We start from the raw sequence: 21564 nt of genomic DNA on the forward strand, positions 1-21564 counted from the left end.
TTCTCTAGGCTGTTAAGCGCTGCAGAGTCTCACTACAGCTTTTTCAAAATGAAACAAATCACAGCCTATTAAGAGTTTGCAGCTTCCCAGTTGTTTTACAAAAATTATCTGGTGGCAGCTCTGACAAGATAATGAAAGTAAAGTAAAGGTTCCTGTAATGGTTCTAGGGGTTACTCGTGCGTAAGCCGGTGCAAACACCTGGCTGGGTTGCCTGAGTGAACCTTTTCTGTCCGGACAGCCACTCACCCGTGGCTGTCTCAATCGCTGGCAGAATCCGTCAGTGGGCGTTTCTTAAACTTCTTCGAGCAAAGAAGCTCTTTGACGCCTAGTCTCCTCCTACTCTCTCTGCGCGAAAGCCTTCTGCGCAAGGAGGGCGTAGGCAGTGGAGGACCCCTACTCTCCCCGCTGGTCCCCGGCAAGGAGTCATGGGACCGCCTCGTCGCTTCCCCCATCTGCCCCCTTCTCCACTGGTGCTACACTGATTCTCTTCCCCAGAAGATGGTCTGCCTCTCCCAATCCCGGGACGCTCTCTGGAATCCCTCTAGATTTTGCTCTCTCCCTCCCACACTGATGGCAGTTCCCTGACAGTTCCTGCACACACTTACCTAGGAGTAATCGCCAATGAACAAAGCAGGATTTATTTCCAATAAAATATATGTAGGATTAAACTGCTAGGATAGCATTGTACATTTCAAGCGGATCCAGCTGTGGGGAAAGTACCAGAATGAGGGCAGGAGAATGCCTCCCTCCAGAAGTTGACAGAGAAGCAGCAATGAGATCTACCTGGTAAAAGGTAAAGGTAAAGGACCCCTGGATGGTTAAATCCAATCCAATTTGACTACGGGGTGCAGCGCTCATCTCACTTCAGGCCAAGGGAGCTGGCATTTGTCTGCAGACAGCTTTCCGGATCCTGTGGCCAGCATGACTAAAATGCTCCTGGTGCAACAGAACACCTTGACGGAAGCCAGAGCACATGGAAACACCGTTTGCCTTCCCGCCACAGTGGTACCTATTTATCTACTTGCTCTGGCGTGCTTTCAAACTTCTAGGTTGGCAGGAGCTAAGACAGAGCATGGGAGCTCACTCCGTCATCGGGATTTGAACTGCCAACCTTCTGATCGGCAAGCCCAATAGGCTCAGTGGTTTAGACCGCAGTGCCAACCGTATCCATTACATTACCTGAGCCTGGGTTCAAATCCCAGTTGTAGTGACTTCCATAGCTGTCAACTGGTGGTTTATGGCTTGCTTCAGTCTCCTTCACAGGAAATGCCCTCCCCCCGCCCCGATTTTCCTTGTTGTGTAATGCCACACTTCCCCACGGAGTACATGTTAAATGATAAGTTTTTTGTACTCTTAGCAAACCCACACCCAGTTTTTTCCTAGTGTGGGGAGCAGAACATCTCCAAGAAGGAAATCCAGGGTGCAGGTTTCCCCTTGACATAAAGTGGCAACTGCTGACAGAAAATACAGCTGATAAGACCATGCCTGTTAATAGAAATAGGACAATGTAACTACATCAGTCTAATTGCTCCTCATTCTAATCTAACAATCATGTTTCTAGAATTATCATTCTGCATCAGCCATATTTAGTAGTTAGAGCAGGAGTGACTAACCTGCAGCCCTCCAGCTGTCGTTGGAATCCATCAGCCTTTAACTCAAGCTAGCATGGTCAACGATCGGGGCCAATGAGAGTGGTGCCCAGCTGCATCTTAAGGGCCACAGGTTAGTCACTCCTGGGCTGCAGCTTTGGATTAGCACTGGGAAGATCTAGGTTCAGATCCCCACACATTTGTGAAGCTTTGTGAGTGGCCTTGGACCAGTCCGGACCTCTTAGCTTCTCCTTCCTTACAGTGAGACGGAAGAAGCAAGTGATGAGCTCCGTGAAGTAAACGCAATAAAAAATATATAACCAGTATCTCTATTAGTGAAACTAATATAAATTGTGTATCTAATCAGGATGGCAAAACATAGCACTCTTACTTACTTAGAAGGCCTAAAATGTGCTTCTCGTTACGATATCATTTCCATTTCATCGTGCATTTGGGGAGGGGGGAGGTAAGACCTCTTTTGTTCGCCATTTGACAGCATATTTTGCAGTTAGATTGTTTTATCATTTTAAATGAAAAGTGATTTGATATATTGTATGCTATTGGTTACTGTACATTGCCTGGGGATCCCTTTAATATGAAAGTCTTATTAGAAATAAAATAAAATAAAATAAAATAACTGCACAAATAGCATAATCATCTAGGTAAAAATATCAATTTGCAGCACTTGCTTGGGTGGGGCACTGCTGGTAAAAATAAAATTGGGTTTTCATGGAAGGAAAATGTCTACGGAGACGTAAGGAGTGTGTGGAATCTCCTACTCTTTATAACTACATCCAGTAGAGTGGCAGGATATAATATCAAAGAATCATAGAATCGTTGAGTCGGAAGGGACCTCAAGGTGCAACCCCCTGCAATGCAGGAATTCCAGCTGAAGCGTCAATGACAGATGACTATCCAATCTCTGCTTAAAAACCTCCAAGGAAGGAGAGTTTACAACATCCCGAGGGAGATTGATATAAATTTAATAAATAGATTTTAAAAAGACAGTTAAGAAAAGCACTAGGAAATTAAGAACTAAAGAAGAAAGGTGACATATTAAAACGGGAGAAATAATGAAAGAACTGCAAAGAGAAATGTTTTCAAGTGCCACTTGTTGGTTTGGCAAATATAAGGAATTTGGGTAAGGGCATTGGGTTTTTGGAGACCACGTGCAGACACAACATAGCATTTATTTTTTCTGTTGTGATTTTGTCCTGTGAACCGCCCTGAGACCAGTGGGTATAGGGCAGTATACAAATTAAATAAACAATGATGGTGATGATGATAACAAAAAATATATTTTTCAAAGTCACTGATCACTTTGTAGCCATGCTTGTGATGTTCCCTTGTGTATGTGCTGCTAGTGAAGTATTTGCCAGGAGTGCTGCTACCCATTCAGCTGGAGTAACCAAGTTATTTGCAGCAGAAGCCGGATATCTGACCCAAGGCTGACCTAGTCCAACATGACAGTACTGGTCAAGTAAACAATCATCCTTCCATCAACGCAATGGAAGGACTGGATGCACAGAGGAATGGGACATAGGACAGCTAATACATTGCCAGACATATGCTGGACCTGGGAAAATATAAACTGTTCAATCCAACTAAACTTCAGCTCTCACAGTTACTGGGAGGTGGAGGAAGCAATGCTCCAGAGGGTTTGAATGTGTAATTAGGTTTTGCCAAACAGCATCCAGCCAGATTTGGATTTGTCCCAGTTTCCACTCACTAGTAGGAAGGACAAGCAAAACAAAGAAATAGCCACTGTCAGTCCATAATTCAGGATGACATGCCTCAAAATGCAAAATCATCTCTTGCTATCTGGGCAAGAGTCTGAGCTGATTTGTGCTGATGCCCCACAGCTGAAGGGGGAGTGGGGCGGGGGAGAGAGAATCCTCCCACAGATCCTTTGGGGTTTGAAGTGATCCATATAAAACACCCACTGAAAGGGAGGAGAGAGGAATTCTCTGCAAGGAAAATCTTACTGGGCAACTGTAACAATGGACTAGTGGGAGATTTTCTAAAAAAGTTTTGAGTTGTTTCTTCATGACCTGAACCATTTGTGCTTTCTGTGTGTGGGTGTGCAGATATGGCTTTAAGCGTGCAGGGCAGTAGTTCCCCTACAAAGATCCCCATCGGCAGTGATGATTGGAGTTGTAGTCCAGCAACATCTGGAGGGCCACCGTTGAGCCATCCTTCACGTAGCGCCTATAAGAGATGGAGACTGTAACTGGCCTGGACGCCTAGCACACCTGCCCCACAACCCTGTCTGATGTCAGGGTATTTGAACAGGGTCAGTGCACACAGGGCCAAAGACAAGCAGCTGCAGTCTGAAAAGTCATGTAACGAGGCCTACACACTCTGAGCTGTGTATGTATAGGTCCCTTCTTTTAAAGGGATGTACAAATGGAAGGTAAAGAAGAGCAAGTGTAATCTCCTCCTTACAGTAAGCTCTACACACTTAGAGGCATCTTTGTCTAAATCAGGTATAGGCCCAGTTGTTGTTGCTGGACTCCAATTCCCATCAGCCCTGCACACCCAGCCAATGGTCAGAAATGTCTAGCAACATTTGGTGGACCAGGGGTGGAGGGTAGAAATGGAAACGGTAAGATTCATTCCTCTTGCATAGTTGCGAGAATAGTTTAAATAAGGTTTATTTTATTTTATTTTATAACTTGCCTTTCAGACCATTAGCTGCCTTTGGGATTGACAACACTGCATTTTCCAGCTTTTCACATAACACCCTCCCAGTTTCATTCTTTAGAAAAACTGTTATTTTCTGCACATGGCCATTTCCCAAAGACTGGAGGTGGATAAGTACTAAGGATTTATGGGTTCAGAGGAATGAGAAGCCTCACTTTTGTTCCTATAACCAGCAGCAATGGCAAAATATCCGCAATTGGATGAAAAACACTGTGGACCACCAAACCACACTCTGTGGTTACTGATTTCCTTTCTGATTTCCTTTATCACAAGCCCCTGCCTTCACCTTGTTCGGTCTCCTTGCTTTAGACGCATCACTGGGTAACAGGGTTGAATGAGGTTCATGAGGAAGAAGTTACACGAGCATAGAAACAAGGGGCCAATGCAAAAAAGTACATAAACACCTGGAGGCCAGACATTTTTCTCTGAAATTTCTGAAGCAAACAGCTGTGTCAGTAAATTAAGAGAGACACAGAGAGAGCCAGCCAGCATGCTCATGACCTCCTATGCTTATCACTCTGTCCTGGCCAATGAAATGGATTTGCTATTGATTCACACTGGTTTATTGGTAAGCCACAGTTTAAAGTGTCTTTTTGTAAAAGGAAGCATCCTGACCACTGAGAAATGGATGAATCACAGCTCCATAATGTATGTGCAACAAAATCCTAGAAAAAGATCCTTGTCAGCTTAGTCCCCATTTAATGCGTTCATCTTACCTAGGTCTGCGTCTGTGCTTTTCTTCATATCCTTTTGGAGTTTCTTAGTTTGATCTTCCAGCCTAAAACAGAAAATTGAGTTTTGTTTTGGGGTTGGTGTGTGTGTGTGTGTGTGTGGTGAGAGAATTCTTACTACTGGGCAATCTACAGATGACTCAGGAGGAGGAGAGAGACCATGGGGCAGTGGCCAGTTCAAGCCTGCAATACAGAGAAGGATAGCAAGAGGAGGAAAGATACAGGAGAAGTAATGCTTCAAATATATTCATTTGCTTGACCCCCTGTTTTAAGAAATAATTACCATATTTTTCCGTATATAAGTCTAGGTTTCCCCCCTAAAAATAATGTCAAAAATTTGGGGGAGTCTCATACTCTGGGCCATCGCCCCCCATGTTCTTAAATCTGAGTCCCCCAAAATAGGGGGTGTCTTATACATGGGGGCGTCTTATAGACGGGAAAATACGGTACCTCTGAGCAACCGAGCTTGCAAATGTTATGAAACTGGAAGTGTGTTCTTAAAAAAATAAATCAATGGGCCAAAAAGGACCGTCATAAGTATGAGCAGGGAGACAGGCTGGCAACAACATGGGGCTAGTAATTTTGGAGGATTAAGCTGGAGTAAGAATACAAAACAGGGAGAAGCAGACAAGATTAAAGAGGTTGATGGTTAATAGAGAACATTTCTTTTTTATTATTTATAATCGTGACTGTGTTTTCTAAAAAGTATTCAGATGCAGCATAGATCATAGCCAATACAACCCAAAATACAAATACTTTTGTTTCAACCCCCCCAGCCCTCTCCCCAAGAATCTACAGAACCAATCTGTTTCCTACTGCTCAGCATGCGACCTGGTTACAAAAGAAAACCCAATTTAACACCCCTTCATTTATAGCCTAAAATTTAAAATACCACACTGACCGATACTAAGTTGGAATCAATCTATTATTTTCCTTGCATTAATGAACTAAAAAAATGGATACCAGAGTGTTACAAAAGGGTATCATTTTTACTGATCACTTATTGTAGCAAGCTTTTCAAAAAGAGCAATCTTCCAAATCTGTTGATACCAATATTACAGATCCTGAAATTTAACGTCTTTCCAAAGCCTCACAATTGTAACACGGGATGTTTGGGGGTGGGGAATGAAATCAGTTCCTGGGGTTTTGATTTTGCGGCACACTTGTGTTCTTTTCCTGTCTCAGCCTTCTGTTGTTCAGTTTGCAAACACGGACTGGCTGTTCTGTGTATATGGTTGTATAAGATGGGAGGGGAGGGGAGTCAAAAGTATTTGGAGGTTTTTTAGTTGAGAGAGGGAAAAGGTGTCTAACAGTGAAAAGCTATAATTCCACTATCCAACAAGGATGAACTAGTACTTGGGACACATGAAGCACTTTTTTCAAATTGTTTGAATCTCTCTACTGTACTGAGATCATCTTCTGAGGCCTTTCTTCCAATGGGCCTTTTCTGCAGTGGCTCCCTGTTTGTGGAACGCTTTCCTCAGGAAGGATCACCTGAAGCCTACATTATTTACCTTTAGGCGCCTGGCAAAAATGTTCCTTTTCAACCAGGCCTTTGGCTGATTAACATCCAATGCCCTTTTAAAATGTGTTTGGGGGGATTATCGGGTTGTTTTTGTTTTGATTATGTATTTGCTGATTTTATCTTGCAATTTTACCCTGTGAACTGCCCTGAGCCCCGCAGGTATAGGGCAATATATAAATTTAATAATAATAATAAAGTACAAGGAAGGGCCCTGAAGTTCACGTCATTGGAAACAGTAAATGATTTTCCTCTTTGATGTGAAATGTGACCTGAGTCCAATAGTGCGTCATACAAACATGCTTCTTCTACTTTGCCTCACACACAGAGGCAGGCACTCCTGCTTTCCTTTACCAGAGAACAACAAATGGGCCCATGCAAACATCCAGATTTGGAAATGTCAGCTAGGAAATAGTATCTACCCTATTTGATCATTCCTTGGTCTGCTGATTTCCTTCTTGCTGCTCAATCATGATGTAAGTGAAGAAAATGGCCATCAGCTACTAGCAAAACAAATGGATGTCGCACAGCACTCTTTTTGCGGGAGGGGGAGCAACACTTCATTGCAGAATTGAGACTGGAGTGAGGAACGTATTTGCAAGAGGAACAGATTATAAGACAATTCCAACCAAGGTGAAGTGACTCACCAAAAAGAGGAATCCAATTTGAAGTTCAAAAGCCAGACAGAGCTTCAAATGAAAGGAAATCTGAGCTGCTTCATGTTACAAAACTCCTATACAGAAGGCATTTGTCTTGTATAGGCATTAACATGTTTGTGTGCAACTAACCATAAAGCATGACATATAAACACACTATAGAGGTGTCAGGAAGCTGTACAGAGTTGTAGCTTCCCAGAGCATGGGAAATTGGGGCTGACCAGCAGGCTAGATCCTCATCTCCCCCACCACCTGTGGACCAACTCTGAAAGGTTGCCAGGATCACCACCTGATGTCATCATAGCTGCAGGTATTTGGCATCTATCAAAAGGAAGTTACTCTAGCAACCTATCAGCTGATCACTGAAGACTTTGAAGACACACTTTCAGCACCAATTAGATGATTGATTCGGGGAGCATATCTTCAAAGAGGCTTCCTGTAACCACCAGTCAGCTGATCATCACTACCAGGAAGCCCCTATGAAGTCTTTGCAGAGGGGGAACTGCTCTGAAACCAGAGTGTTTCCCCATGTAGAGAAGGCAGTTTGTATTCAAATTGCTGGGAAAGCACTTTGAATGCAAACTGCTTTCTCTGGAGACAATAAATGCTCCATTTTGAAAGGAATTTTTTAAAAAGAAAGCAGCTTGGATTTAAAATGCTGGAAGAAGTTCTTTAAACTGAAGTCACTACAGCCTGGAGTTCCCAAAGCATTTCCAACTCCCTACTGCAGCCTATACCAAGTGTTTGTCAGGGCTTCGGTTGCGCAGGGCTCCCTTCAAACCACACCAATCAACTGATCAGCAGGGCTTGCAGACAGCCCTGGGCTGCACTTTGAAACCCCCATGATCAGCTTCACAAGTTTCACAGGCACCACCTATCAACTGACAGCTGAAAACCTCTTTTGGGCCTAGCTGCAATTTTACCTGCCACAGGTGGGCCAAATGGGGAGGCCTGGTGGGCTGAAGGGTCCTCACCCTTGCTTTACAGACATGCAAATTCAAGTGCAATTACCTATCCAGAAATAATTATTTCATGCCTTTCATGATGTTTGAGAAACAACCCTCAGTCCTAACAGTCACAAGGAATCCAGGGTGAAGCAAAAGAACAAACCAGTACAGGCAAGGTTTAAGGATGGATAGAGAATACACCAAGAATGGAACCACAACAAGCTGAATTAAGAACACTTACTGCTGCAGCTTCCCATACTCCCGTTCAAAATCTCTCTCGACCTGTGAAAAGGAACAGAAGCCAAATCAGCTAAAAACGTTGGAGTATAATTAAAACAAACAAAAAAAAGAAAGAAAAAACCACCACTCCACCCAATGCAGCCAGCATGCCATCTTTCCAAGTGTAAAGCCCAAGAATAGACTAGTCTACAAATAGCAATAGATAAAGCACATCAAATTCCACTCAAGCCTCTTACTTGCTAAGGGCTCCCCCCGTAATCAGTAGAAAACATATCACCCATGGTTGGCATGGAAGGGGCTTTACGTCTCCAGAACCACGGCTAGAAATCGAAAACAAAATATCTAATATTTATATGAATCCCCCACCTACATGGGAATTTATTTTCTGATTCTCAACAGCAATCAGATGACGGGAAAATTAGTACTGAATGATTTGCAGAGCAATTCAAACAAACATCTCCCCCCCCCCAATAACCCACTCATGAAGACATATTTAGAAGCAATATTTAGGTTTTTTTACTATTAAAAAAAACAACCCACACACAAAATGCTCATAAAGAGTAACTGGAATTCAGATATTGGCAGAGCAGACAGAGGAAAGCTGCGAAGGGTCCACTTTGGTTCAATAAGTATTGCTCACTATGATTCAGCTGTGAGGCTGTCCATACAGTAAGATCTCTGGTAGATCATCTTGCTTGAAAGCTTTTTCTTAAAGAGAAGAAAACTCACATTCATATAATTCTGGCTTATTAATCAAGGTGCACAAAAGAGGGTCTTCTAGCAGGGCATTCTTGCAAGCTACAGCTCACTTTGGACACTTGAGTTGCAAGGTGTGGCAATAGCAGACACACCACACCCTCTTAAACCACTACAAGCCCGAAGCTAAACACAAAAACAAAAAGGAAGCAGAACTGGGCAGGTAGCCAGCTGACCACAGAACTGCATTTATCATGCAGCTCAAATGCACCCCTATCAAACTGCATCACAACTGTACAAGGCTTCTTGCACACCTGTTTCTTCTGCTTTAGGGGCCAATGGTTGTTGAAGGCAAGATGAAGTCAGGATGGTGCACAAAAAGTCTAGTGTACCTGGAAGTATAACAAGATTGTTTTCTTCTGCTTCCACTAGGATTCCAGAACCAAGAGATTCAGAAGTGCATAGCTTCCAATGGCAAGGGGAATCCAAGAACAGGGCCCAATTCCCCACTGCCACTCACCAAAAAAAAGAAGGTGCAATGCATATTTGGCCTGCATTTCTACCAAAGAGTTCAGAGCACTAGTTTATTCTCAGAACCCTCCTGTGGGGAAAGTGAGACTCCGATGCGTCCGAGGCTGACCATCCACTGAAACACACAGCTGAACAGGGATTGGAACGTGGTTTCCCATATACAAACGTTATTCTACAGCGCAAGAGCTAACATTAGACTTGGCTCACCAAGTCAAAGAGGAGTGGTGTCAATAGCTGTTCAGGCAACTGTCCACCTTATGCTATAAGATGAAGGAAGAGTGCGCAGCAGTCACATAATTATCAGTGTATTGTGACCTCATGTTGTTGTTGTTGTTGTTTAATTAAATTTTTATAGCACCCTTCATCAAAAGGTTAAAGGGAAGTTTACAATACAAATACACAAAAAAACATACCACAGTAACAAACAGAAACAAGAATCTCTGCACACGCAGAGTTTAAATGGGCATAGATGGTTCAATTAGCCAGTTCAGTGATAAACAGTTGGTTTTCCTAGGGAAAAGAGTGGGACCCCCCCAAAAAAACCCCAAAACCCAAACCCCTGCTTTGACATGGACCTAGAAATCCTGGAGTTGTGCCTAGAAAGTGCGGCACAAAGGAAAGCGTGGATGGACCCTCAACCGAGAGTCCTTTCCTGCTTCAAAACAGCCTTTGCCACTGTTAGCTAATACATTAGAAGTATTAAGATGGGAAACAAATGCCACTTTAATTTTGGAAAATCGGAGTTGCTCATTTTAACTGAGCAATTTCCAACAATTTCCTTTGCAAAGGAAAATGCTTTATATCTGGGGAATCTTAAGAGAAAGCAGAAAATTACCCTGGAAAAAATCAAGTAGTTTGAACTTTCTATTAGTTCTTGCTCTTTAAAAAAAAAACCATGCAAGTGACAATTTTTCTTTCATTCCTTCTACCTCAGCTCTGGTCTTTAGGGCATTTTCATGTGCTTTCCTCGTTCAGCATTTGCCACCCACACCTCAATGTTAATGAGTGCTGAATATCATCTTCTAAGTATCATTTCCTAGAAGACTCCTTACCCCCCCCCCACTACTTTACTCAATATTGTCATCAGCAAAAGTTTCCAAACCTTAAGACATCATCCAAAATGACTGCTACTACATCATCTACTTGCAGGTTAGATCCCCAAGACTCTGCAGGGAACTGTGTAGTTTTTATATTTTAAAAGTAAGAGTGCAGTCTAGCCTGATGTCCTCCGAAGCAAGGCTTGTTACCAAACTTCAAACCCTGCACAAGGATTTAAACTTGGCTCGCTCGCCTAAACCTCGATCAATGCTGGTGCCGTGTACCTTCCGTGATAAAGGAAGGTAAAGTGCACTCTATGGAGAGGCCTGTGTCTGCCACATCTGGCTCCCAATCACGTAGCAGAGTGGTTACTGTCAGACTAGAACCAAAAGGTTCAAGTGAATCATTAGCTGACCATGAAGCTTCGTGGTTGACGTAGAGCTAGTCAAGATTTCTCAGCTTTAACCTACTTCACAGGGTTCCTATGAGGATAAAATTAGGAGGTGCCAAAAGGGTATAGCACCTTGAATTCCCTGGCAGAAGGGTGGGACAAACATGCAATAAACTTCAAAGTAAAATTACAGCTAACAGAGTGTGCTAAATCTGTATTGGACCTAGAAGGCTCCACAATCTGCACCACTGAGGACCTGCACAAGCTGAAGCTTTGAAGAGATATAATTCATTATCTAGGTAACGTACTATACAATAGATAAAAAGGTACTGTACAGATTAGATGAACTACACAAGCACTCTGGCTCCATGAAATAAGCACTGTGCAAATGGCATGCTCTTAAGAGGCTATGACTGGGCACTGGCTTGGGGGTGGCAGACTGCTCTCAGGTAAGTAAAAAATATTGCCTACACACAGACAAAAGTGAAAGGAATGGGAGGTTTTATTGTCACAAGATCAAATGAAGTGCAAGTCAGCATGCCATGAAAAGCAGGAAAATGTTGCATATAACCAGAATACGAAAAAAGAGTAAGGATCCTAGCACACACAACTATGCCACAGGCATTCACAATCCAAAATTATCAGATGCAACAAGCAGTAACTAAAGAAATGGGAATACTTCAAATTAAAATCCCCACTTGGTTTCTAATTAACACTGCTACAAGGCCACCACCATTTCAAAGCAAAGGCCTGCAGATGTAAATCGTCTCCTGCTTTTATGGCAAGCTCCATGAAAAGAATATTGGTTTGCAAGTTTGAATGTCCTGAGGCATCTCAATCAGATGGCTATTTCAGCTGCGCTGGCTGATACACAGTTCATAAAACCGTACCTATTCTGTGTGCACTACTACAGAACTACTGCCATTAGTGGAAAAATTATGTACAAGCAAAAAAGTTTGCCCACTGCCAAAAATGGACTTCCTAGGAATTGGGGCTGGAACAGTGCGTAGGATGTTTGCACTGCCGCTGCCTGTGCTGCAGGCTTGCCAAAATCCACAGCAGCTGATGCCTTCAGGTCAGGTAACAAGCACAAAAAGAGCCTCCCTAAATTTCTATGGGTGTTCCGGTGGTAAAAAATAGCTGCTGAATTGTTGCTTCTATTTATATGCCCATGTGTGAACTGTCCTGGTTGCCTTAGAAGGCAGGGTGACACAGGCGTCCACACTGGTGATCAACTCAAGAGACCCTGCCAAAAAACTTATCACACAAAAATGCCTATCTTACAGAAGCAAGGAACACCTGGGCCAGATGTGAAGTCTATGCAAGTGTCTTTATTTTCACACAGACAAATTTCTAAGGTGTTTTTTTTAACCAGTTCAATCACCTTTGTCTATTCTTTCACACATGTGCACACACAAAGAGAATAAAATAGTTTGTTCTAGCTAGAAGGATTTCGGTAGTGTGTGATGAGAGTCTATTGAGAGCCACTACAAGTCAGAATAACAGACAGCATTGGACGAGATGCACAAACAGGCAGACCTGATGATAAAAGGCAGTTTCCTGTGTTCTTAGGTTGTGAGTAAAGTGAAGGCATCGCATGGAGAGAAAGATGGAAATACTACCAATATCTACCATGTGGCCCTCCCAAGGGAGAGAGAGGAAGGGAGGGAGGGAGGGAGGCCAGCAAGAAAGCGGAATGAGGTGCCCAAGGGAAAAGAGAAGGAAGTGGGGAGCAGAGAGAACAGTGCAACGCCCCCCCCCCAAGCACTGCTGCCACTACCTGAGCCCAAACCAGAGACACGTTCCTGGTCAAAGATGACACACACAGCCAGGCCGTCACATGGCTTCCCGGGGGCCACGGTTGGGCTCCGTGTCCTGGAGGCTCGGACATGAACTGACCTCCCCACCCTCAGCCTCCCATCCACTTCTCCTTTCCCGCCCTGGCAGCTGCTGGCAACAGAGGCAGGAGGAGCGGGGCAGGGGCAGGAAGCCAGCCTGCAATGCCGCCTGCCACCTGAGAGGAGCTGGAGCACAGCTCCGGCTGAAAAAAAAGCCTTGTTTTATAGGCCATGGGTTCCCCATTCTTGATCTCTATGTAAGCAAAGTACTATACTAATCTGGGAAAACCCAATCATCCCCCAGAGGCAAATTAATTAGTGATGCCTCAGTATCATTCTATACTTTCTGTGGTTTTGTTTTCTTTCTTACTTTTAATTTCAAGTTGTCTAGGGAACACCGTAGTGCTGCAGAAATAAGATATCAATACAGGAAATAAGTAGCTCAATGGTCCAGCACACACTTTGTGGGAGAAATGGCCAAGGCTCAGTTCCGAGCACCCCTGTTAAAAAGACATCTCAAGCAGCTAGTCCAGAAGACCTGTGCCTGAGATCCTGGAGGAAGAGTCTGTTGCCCATCAGGACAGATGCTACTCAGCTAGGTTGCTACCACTAACTTTACAAACTTACTAGCAGAAGATAAGTGGCACCAAAGATAGTCCTATAAGAAGACAGCACTTGTGCAACCAAGCCTCACTAAGTTGTAGGTTGTACCCTCCCCCCTCCAATTATAAATGCTCAGCTAGTGATTCTGCCAATTTTACCCGCAGACAGAGAATCTGCCAAGCACTCCTCTTAGACACCAACCCTGCAGGTGAACAGCCCATTCAGGGACCATCAATAGCCATTATGAACAATTTACACTTGCCCACAGGCCCTGTCCCATTTATAGTCATCAGGATAGAGGAAACTCAAAAGCATACCATGTATTCAGCTGTTCCCAAAGAGTTTACACGATTCAACTTGCTGTCACCTTCAAACCTGACCAACCCTGAATGCAGTGGTACCCCATTTTCAGAATTAGGATTGGGACTAGGTATCTGCCTCTACAGAATATGCTGACTTCATGCAGGATGAACACTCTGCCATCAAAATACGCTTCAAAGATTCTTGGTAGACTATGGAATTTAAATGAATAGATGTGGCGGTAACATGGGGGAGGCCATAACCCAATCATGTTGTTATGTACTTAAAACATACTAAAGAAGAAGTAAATACTGTAATCCCTTTATTTGTTATTATACACATAATTACATAGTTATTTTGATAATTTAAACTATGGAACAATAACTTCATACACAGCTACATCTGATATTATTTAGTTCTCTGCACACTCTAAAAGAGCTTAACTTATATTGATAGCATTCAGACGTTACAATAATGTCATTATTTGGATTTGATATCCCGCTTTATCACTACCCAAAGGAGTCTCAAAGCGGCTAACATTCTCCTTTCCCTTCCTCCCCCACAACAGGTGAGTGGGGCTGAGAGACTTCAGAGAAGCGTGACTGGCCCAAGGTCACCCAGCAGCTGCATGGGGAGGAGCGGAGACGCGAACCCAGTTCACCAGATTACAAGTCCACTGCTCTTAACCACTACACCATGTTGGCTCCAATTTATTACAATGAGAATGAGCCTAGGCATATCTCAGTTCCGAATGCTCCTTTTCCACTTTCCTCCTCTGACAGAATTGCAAGTGGTAGATTGGAAGCTTTTGTTTTCATTTTTTATTAACTACAGATTTTAGTTATCATCTTAACCCAATAAAATGTGGTTTATCTTAGCCAGTTTGTCTAAAACAAGTCAACTTCAAAACCATGCTTGTTTTAGACCATAGTTATGATTAACTACCATTTAGATTTCAGACATACTGTAACACCCGACATCTGAAGACTGAAGCAGGCAGGCAGGCAGGCAGGCAATCCCGCAGGGACTCAGCCCCTGGCCAGACCCAGGCCACGCTCCCCCACATTCTGCCTGCATTCACCTGTGGCACTCCAACATGCTGGTGTTGGTGGCTGCACCAGAAAAGAACTAAGTGGATGCAGGGCACGGAAGTTGCATGTCCAAGTTCAAGCCCCCACTCAAGGCCTGGGATGGTTGCAGCCCTGTCAACACAGCACCTGGTCTCACAAGCTGCTCTTATCCCGGTACTGCTTTACAGTGGTACCTCCGGTTATGAACTTAATTCGTTCTGGAGATCCGTTCTTAACATGAGGCGCGCTTTCGCTAATGGGGCTCCCACTGCTGCCGCGCCACACAACTTCCTCTCGCATCCTGGGGCAAAGTTTGCATCTACTTCCAGGTTAGCGGAGCTCATTACCCGAAGTGTTCGTAAGGAGGACGGTACGTAACCCAAGGTTCCACAGCAATCCTCTCAAGTACTCCGACAAGCCTTAAAAGAGCCATAAAAACACTGGCAGCATGCTGCAAGGAGAGCAAACTAGAACAAAATTACCAAAAAACCAAAATCATGGTCTTTGCCAAAAGGCCCAAACCTTGCTCATGGTACATCAATGGCCATAACATTGATCAGGTCACCTGCTTCAAATATTTGTGTACAACCCTTCATTCCTCGGGAAGCAGAAAAGCCCAAGGGGATTATGTTGCAGGGAATGCCCAGAGAAGCATAAATTCTATGCTCAGGTACTTTAGGACTAAAGGCGAACAATATATACCTGCAGCCCTCAAACAGTTTGAGGCCAAATCTATTGCACATTGCTTGTATATGGTGCTCAATTGTGCACCATTAGAACTTGTCGTTTAGTCGTGTCCGACTCTTCGTGACCCCATGGACCAGAGCATGCCAGGCACTCCTGTATTCCACTGCCTCCCGCAGTTTGGTCAAACTCATGCTGGTAGCATCGAGAACACTGTCCAACCATCTCGTCCTCGGTCGTCCCCTTCTCCTTGTGCCCTCCATCTTTCTCAACATCAGGATCTTTTCCAGGGAGTCTTCTCTTCTCATGAGGTGGCCAAAGTATTGGAGTTTCAGCTTCAGGATCTGTCCTTTCAGTGAGCACTCAGAGCTGATTTCCCTAAGAATGGATAGGTTTGATCTTCTTGCAATCCATGGGACTCTCAAGAGTCTCCTCCAGCACCATAATTCAAAAGCATCAATTCTTTGGCAATCAGCCTTTTTTATGGTCCAGCTCTCACTTCCATACATCACTTCTGGGAAAACCATAGCTTTAACTATACGGACCTTGGTTGGCAAGGTGATGTCTCTGCTTTTTAAGATGCTGTCTAGGTTTGTCATTGCTTTTCTCCCAAGAAGCAGGAGTCTTTTAATTTCATGGCTGCTGCCACCATCTGCAGTGATCATGGAGCCCAAGAAAGTAAAATCGCTCACTGCCTCCATTTCTTCCCCTTCTATTTGCCAGGAGATCATAGAATCATAGAATCATAGAGTTGGAAGAGACCACAAGGGCCATCGAGTCCAACCCCCTGCCAGGCAGGAAACACCATCAGAGCACTCCTGACATATGGTTGTCAAGCCTCTGCTTAAAGACCTCCAAAGAAGGAGACTCCACCACACTCCTTGGCAGCAAATTCCACTGTCGAACAGCTCTTACTGTCAGGAAGTTCTTCCTAAGGCTTAGGTGGAATCTTCTTTCTTGTAGTTTGGATCCATTGCTCCGTGTCTGCTTCTCTGGAGCAGCAGAAAACAACCTTTCTCCCTCCTCTATGTGACATATGGGACCAGATGATGGGACCAGTGGCCATGATCTTCGTTTTTTGATGTTGAACTTCAAACCATATTTTGCGCTCTCCTCTTTCACCCTCATTAAAAGGTTCTTTAATTCCTCCTCACTTTCTGCCATCAGGGTTGTGTCATCTGCATTTCTGAGGTTGTTGATATTTCTTCCGGCAATCTTAATTCCTGCTAGGGATTCATCCAGCCCAGCCTTTCGCATGATGAATTCTGCATATAAGTTAAATAAGCAGGGAGACAATATACAGCCTTGTCGTACTCCTGTCCCAATTTTGAACCAATCAGTTGTTCCATATCCAGTTCTAACTGTAGCTTCTTGTCCCACATAGAGATTTCTTAGGAGAAAGATGAGGTATTCAGGCACTCCCATTTCTTTAAGAACTTGCCATAGTTTGCTGTGGTTGACACAGTCAAAGGCTTTTGCATAGTCAATGAAGCAGAAGTAGATGTCTTTCTGGAACTCTCTAGCTTTCTCCATAATCCAGCGTATGTTTGCAATTTGGTCTCTGGTTCCTCTGCCCCTTTGAAATCCAGCTTGCACTTCTGGGAGTTCTCGGTCCACATACTGCTTGAGCCTTCCATGTAGAATTTTAAGCATAACCTTGCTAGCGTGTGAAATGAGTGCAATTGTGTGGTAGTTGGAGCATTCTTTGGCACTTCCCTTCTTTGGGATTGGGATGTAGGCTGATCTTCTCCAATCCTCTGGCCATTGCTGAGTTTTCCAAACTTGCTGGCATATTGAGTGTAGCACCTTAACAGCATCATCTTTTAAAAATTTTAAATAGTTCAGCTGTAATGTCATCACTTCCACTGGCCTTGTTATTTGCAGTGCTTTCTAAGGCCCACTTGACTTCACTCTCCAGGATGTCTGGCTCAAGGTCAGCAACACTACCTGGGGTGTACGAGACATCCATATCTTTCTGGTATAATTCCTCTGTGTATTCTTTCCACCTCTTCTTGGTGTCTTCTGCTTCTGTTAGGTCCTTACCACTTTTGTCCTTTATTATGGTAATCTTTGTACGAAATGTTCCTTTCATATCTCCAATTTTCTTGAACAGATCTCTGGTTCTTCCCATTCTGTTGTTTTCCTCTATTTCTTTGCATTGCTCGTTTAAGAAGGCCTTTTTGTCTCTCCTTGCTATTTTTGGAAATCTGCATTCAATTTCCTGTATCTTTCACTATCTCCCTCGCATTTTGCTTTCCTTCTCTCCCCCCCCCCCCCGCTATTTGTAAGGCCTCGTTGGACAGCCACTTTGCTTTCTTGCATTTCATTTTCACTGGGATGGTTTTCGTTGCTGCCTCCTGTATAATGTTACTAACCTCCATCCATAGTTCTTCAGGCACTCCACCAAAGCTAAATCCTTAAACCTGTTCCTTACTTCCACTGTGTATTCATAAGGGATTTGATTTAGGTTGTATCTTACCGGCCCAGTGGTTTTTCCTACATTAGATTTCCTACATTAGAACTAGTACAATTTAAATTCTTAAGATCAGCACTACGAGTGCCTAAACACATCTCCAATGCTACCTTATGTCGCGAAATTGGATTCGCAAGAATTGAGGCCAGACTATGGCTTGCCACACTAAATTACTGGCTGAGACTATCCTTCCTCCCGCTTGACCTTGCTTTCTTAACTCTTAAGGATGGTTTCCAAATGACATGGAAATGTGCAGTGATAAACGTAATGACAACTCTGGGCTTCACCCTACTCGACATAGGGTATCAAACAGCACCTGGAAACAGCACCTGGAAGATACAGAATGCCAAGCAGATCTAGCCAGGTCCCTGAAATTTTTAATCAGTGAAACGAGAAGGCACCTCACCTTCCAGATGCCATATATAGCCAACCTTGAAATTCCAAAAGAGGGCTTTTCCTCTGGCCCACTGCCAGGCCCCCCCTTCAGCCATCCAGGAAGCCGCTTTAGGAAGACACCATACGAGGAGAGGAAATGCCCCTGTGGCTCTGGGCACCTGGAAACAACAGAACATGCCTCTTTTCACTGCCAGTGCTATACAGATATACGAACTAGGTTCATCTTGCCTATGCTACATAAATTTCCAGGTTGCACAGATCAACTTTATACCTCTCTACTACTTCAAGATGAAAACTCAGTTGCTAGATTTTGCGCTGCCATGATGGATATCGTCAAAGGATGGTTTGCGCCACAAACTAGGCCCAAAATGCAAGATCTGTGCTCCTTCACGTTCCCTCGTTTGTCCTTGTTTCTATCTTATTAAATAGGTAGGATATAATCACCTTTTAATTACTAGTTTTTATCCCTTACCTGTTCGAAGTCTTATGGGTTCAGTTTATCCATATGTTTTATCTTATGCTGGTCTGTGATCTAAATAAAGTTTGATACCTGATACCACAAGCTACTCTGCCCCGCACATGTGTTGCATGTCACACCGTGCCAACAAAGAAACATCTTGCCAATGCCTTTGTGCCCCTGGCCCAGGAACACCCGTACGAAGCACTGATTGGCTAATGGTTGTCATGGTCTGTGAAGGGATGTCAGGCCCTTCCTTCCTTGTATAGTATCTACCACAGGAAATAGCCAAAGACCAAGAAGTAGCTCATGGCAAGGGGGCGGCGCAAGTTGGCAGCAGTGCAGGGCAGGGGGTCAAAAAAGGTACTGGAACGCCATTTCCTCGTGTTCTGGTTTTAAAAAAACCACCCTCTTTAACTCATAAGGGCTACTACACATCTGGGGATTTTAAATTTTAAAAAACAGACAACTGCTTATGTGTTAGAAGTTTGTACATTTATGCACAGTGCTGACAAAGTAGGTTTTGCCCCTCTCTCATAATGCTAAAAACCAAAGTCATTCTGTTAAATTGATAGGCAGTCTGTTTAGCACCAACAGAACAACTTCTTTAAACAATGCATGGTTAACATATGGAAGTCACTGACTACAGGATGTGGCAATGGCCACTACTTTTGAAGAAATAAGGCTATCAATTACTACAAGTTATGATAGCTAAACAGAACCCACATTTTCAGAGCCTGTAAGCTACTAAATGACAGTTTGTGGCAGGCAGGGGCAATGGGAGAGGGTTTTTGACTCCATGCCCTGGTGTGGCCTCCCTCGGTGTCTGGCGGGCGATTGCGGGAACCAGATGATGGACCAGACAAACACTTGGTCTCTTCTATTCTTACAAGAAGCTGTTCCCAAACAGACCCAATAGTGGATTCTCTGGATTCACAATGATTTGTATGGTGTTGTCCAAAGACTTAATGTTTTCTATTTTTACAAAAGGTCAATTCAAAACTCATGAGGGAACAGGATTTCTGTCTTTTCCTCTTTTTAATGTAAGGCATTTAGGTAAGAGTCTACTGACCAGCTGCTCAGATGCATATCAGATTATTTTTTTATTCTCTCTTTTCCAGTCTGATAATCTGTGCTGGCTCCTAGTAGTATTTCCATGTATCTTAGAAAATGCAAATCGACTCCTACTAGGAAGTAGCCCTCTTCCTTCCCCGCAGTTCAGCTCTGAGCTGTTTACCCAATTTGACATGTAACCAGCTGCCCACAGTTTTACCTGGACTTAGAGTTCTCTCATAAAGGAGAATGTGGTTTTGACTTTATGTCCTGTTCTATGGCCTTGGATGACGAAGCAGACAGCACTGGAGAGACCATGCTATTTTGTGTGTTTCATTTCCTATACACCTGATGTTCTGTTCACTTCTCTTTTCCATGAATAAATGTTTTCCCTACTTAAGGAAAACAGTCTGGAGTTTTGCCAAAGAGCACAGTTTGAAGGCATATGATACATCAACTTTGCTGAAGTAAAACAGGTCAGGTCTGCTTAGTGCTTAGATGGAAATTCTAGATCAAGGGTAGGCAACCTGCGGCCCACGGGGGTCGTTTAACCGGCCCCCAAGCTGCCCCCAAGCCAAGCTGCCCTCTTGGCGAGTCCCCACGCACTGTGCTAAACCGGCGCGGGGACTCGCTTCCGCGGCGCCGAAAATCGCATCTGTGCATTCACAGGCACCGGAAATCGTGTTTGCGCAGAGGCAGACACTGTGGGAAATCCGGCCCACAGAAGGATCTTTGCTGGAGTGAAGCGGCCCAGGCGAGGTAAACCTTGCCGACCCCTGGTCTAGATCAGTGTTTCCCAACCTTGGGCCTCCAGCTGTTTTTGAACTACAATTCCCATCATCCCTGACCACTGGTCTTGCTAGCTAGGGATGATGGGAGTTGTAGGCCAAAAACATCTGGAGGCCCAAGGTTGGGAAACACTGGTCTAGATAATCCTGGGCACCTTGCTTCATGAAGTATATACACACAGGTCATAAATAAAAGACATAAGAATATAAGAAGAGCTGCTGGATCAGGCCAATGGCCCATCTAGTCTATGGTTACCAGACTGTTTTCAAGGAATCCGGGGACTTTAAAAGTTTTTTTAAAAAATTCATGCTTTATTATTTTAGGAAAGAGTTGCCTGGAGTTCTTGACATTTTTTTAGGGGGGGGGGCCCCAAAGTTGTCGGGCGCACACCATGACACAAGGCAGGCGGAGAAGCCCATCTACAAACACACAAACGCCAAAAAAAGAGGTTGGTGGTGGTAGGGGAGAGGGATCAAGCAAAGGCGCTCACTGGTCTTGGGAAAACACGCATTAAAACACACACACACAAGGCACCGGCTTCCCATAACCAGGAGACCCCTGGAGGGCGAGTGCAGTCTCTATGGAGATTCAGCTGGCGGCGGAGGTGTCTCATTACCAGAGGTGGACAAACAGTGAACTCGCACACAGCCCTCCTCACAAGAGAGGCTGCTGGTGTCGAAGGAGGCGCAGAGGGAGGGAAGGAGGCTCCATCTCCCGAGAATGTTTCAACCCCCACCCCCCGCGGGAGGGCAGCGTGGCACCGCCGGGGACAAGGGGCGCCTCAGCGCCTTCCTCGCCCCCCGTTAAACTCACCATCTCCGCAGTGGCTGTTGGAGGGAGAGGAAGGAGAGAAAGCA

The 21564-nt window shown here is 44.3% G+C and overlaps 1 protein-coding gene across 4 annotated transcripts in view; it reads right to left on the minus strand.

Moving 5' to 3' along the window:
• The window catches only part of BIN3 (bridging integrator 3), a 126257-nt gene that overhangs the window by 40000 nt on the left and 64693 nt on the right, over positions 1-21564 (minus strand). For all 4 annotated transcript variants that reach the window (XM_081891164.1, XM_081891166.1, XM_081891167.1 and 1 more), the window contains 2 exons: positions 8390-8430; positions 5009-5070 (listed from right to left, as the gene is read on the minus strand). In XM_081891164.1, coding sequence (XP_081747290.1) covers positions 5009-5070; positions 8390-8430 — 103 coding nt within the window. The remainder of the gene's footprint in view (positions 1-5008; positions 5071-8389; positions 8431-21564) is intronic.

The sequence above is a fragment of the Podarcis melisellensis genome (assembly GCF_964234715.1).
Source record: "Podarcis melisellensis genome assembly, chromosome: 15".
In the NCBI taxonomy this organism is placed as follows: Eukaryota; Metazoa; Chordata; class Lepidosauria; order Squamata; family Lacertidae; genus Podarcis; species Podarcis melisellensis.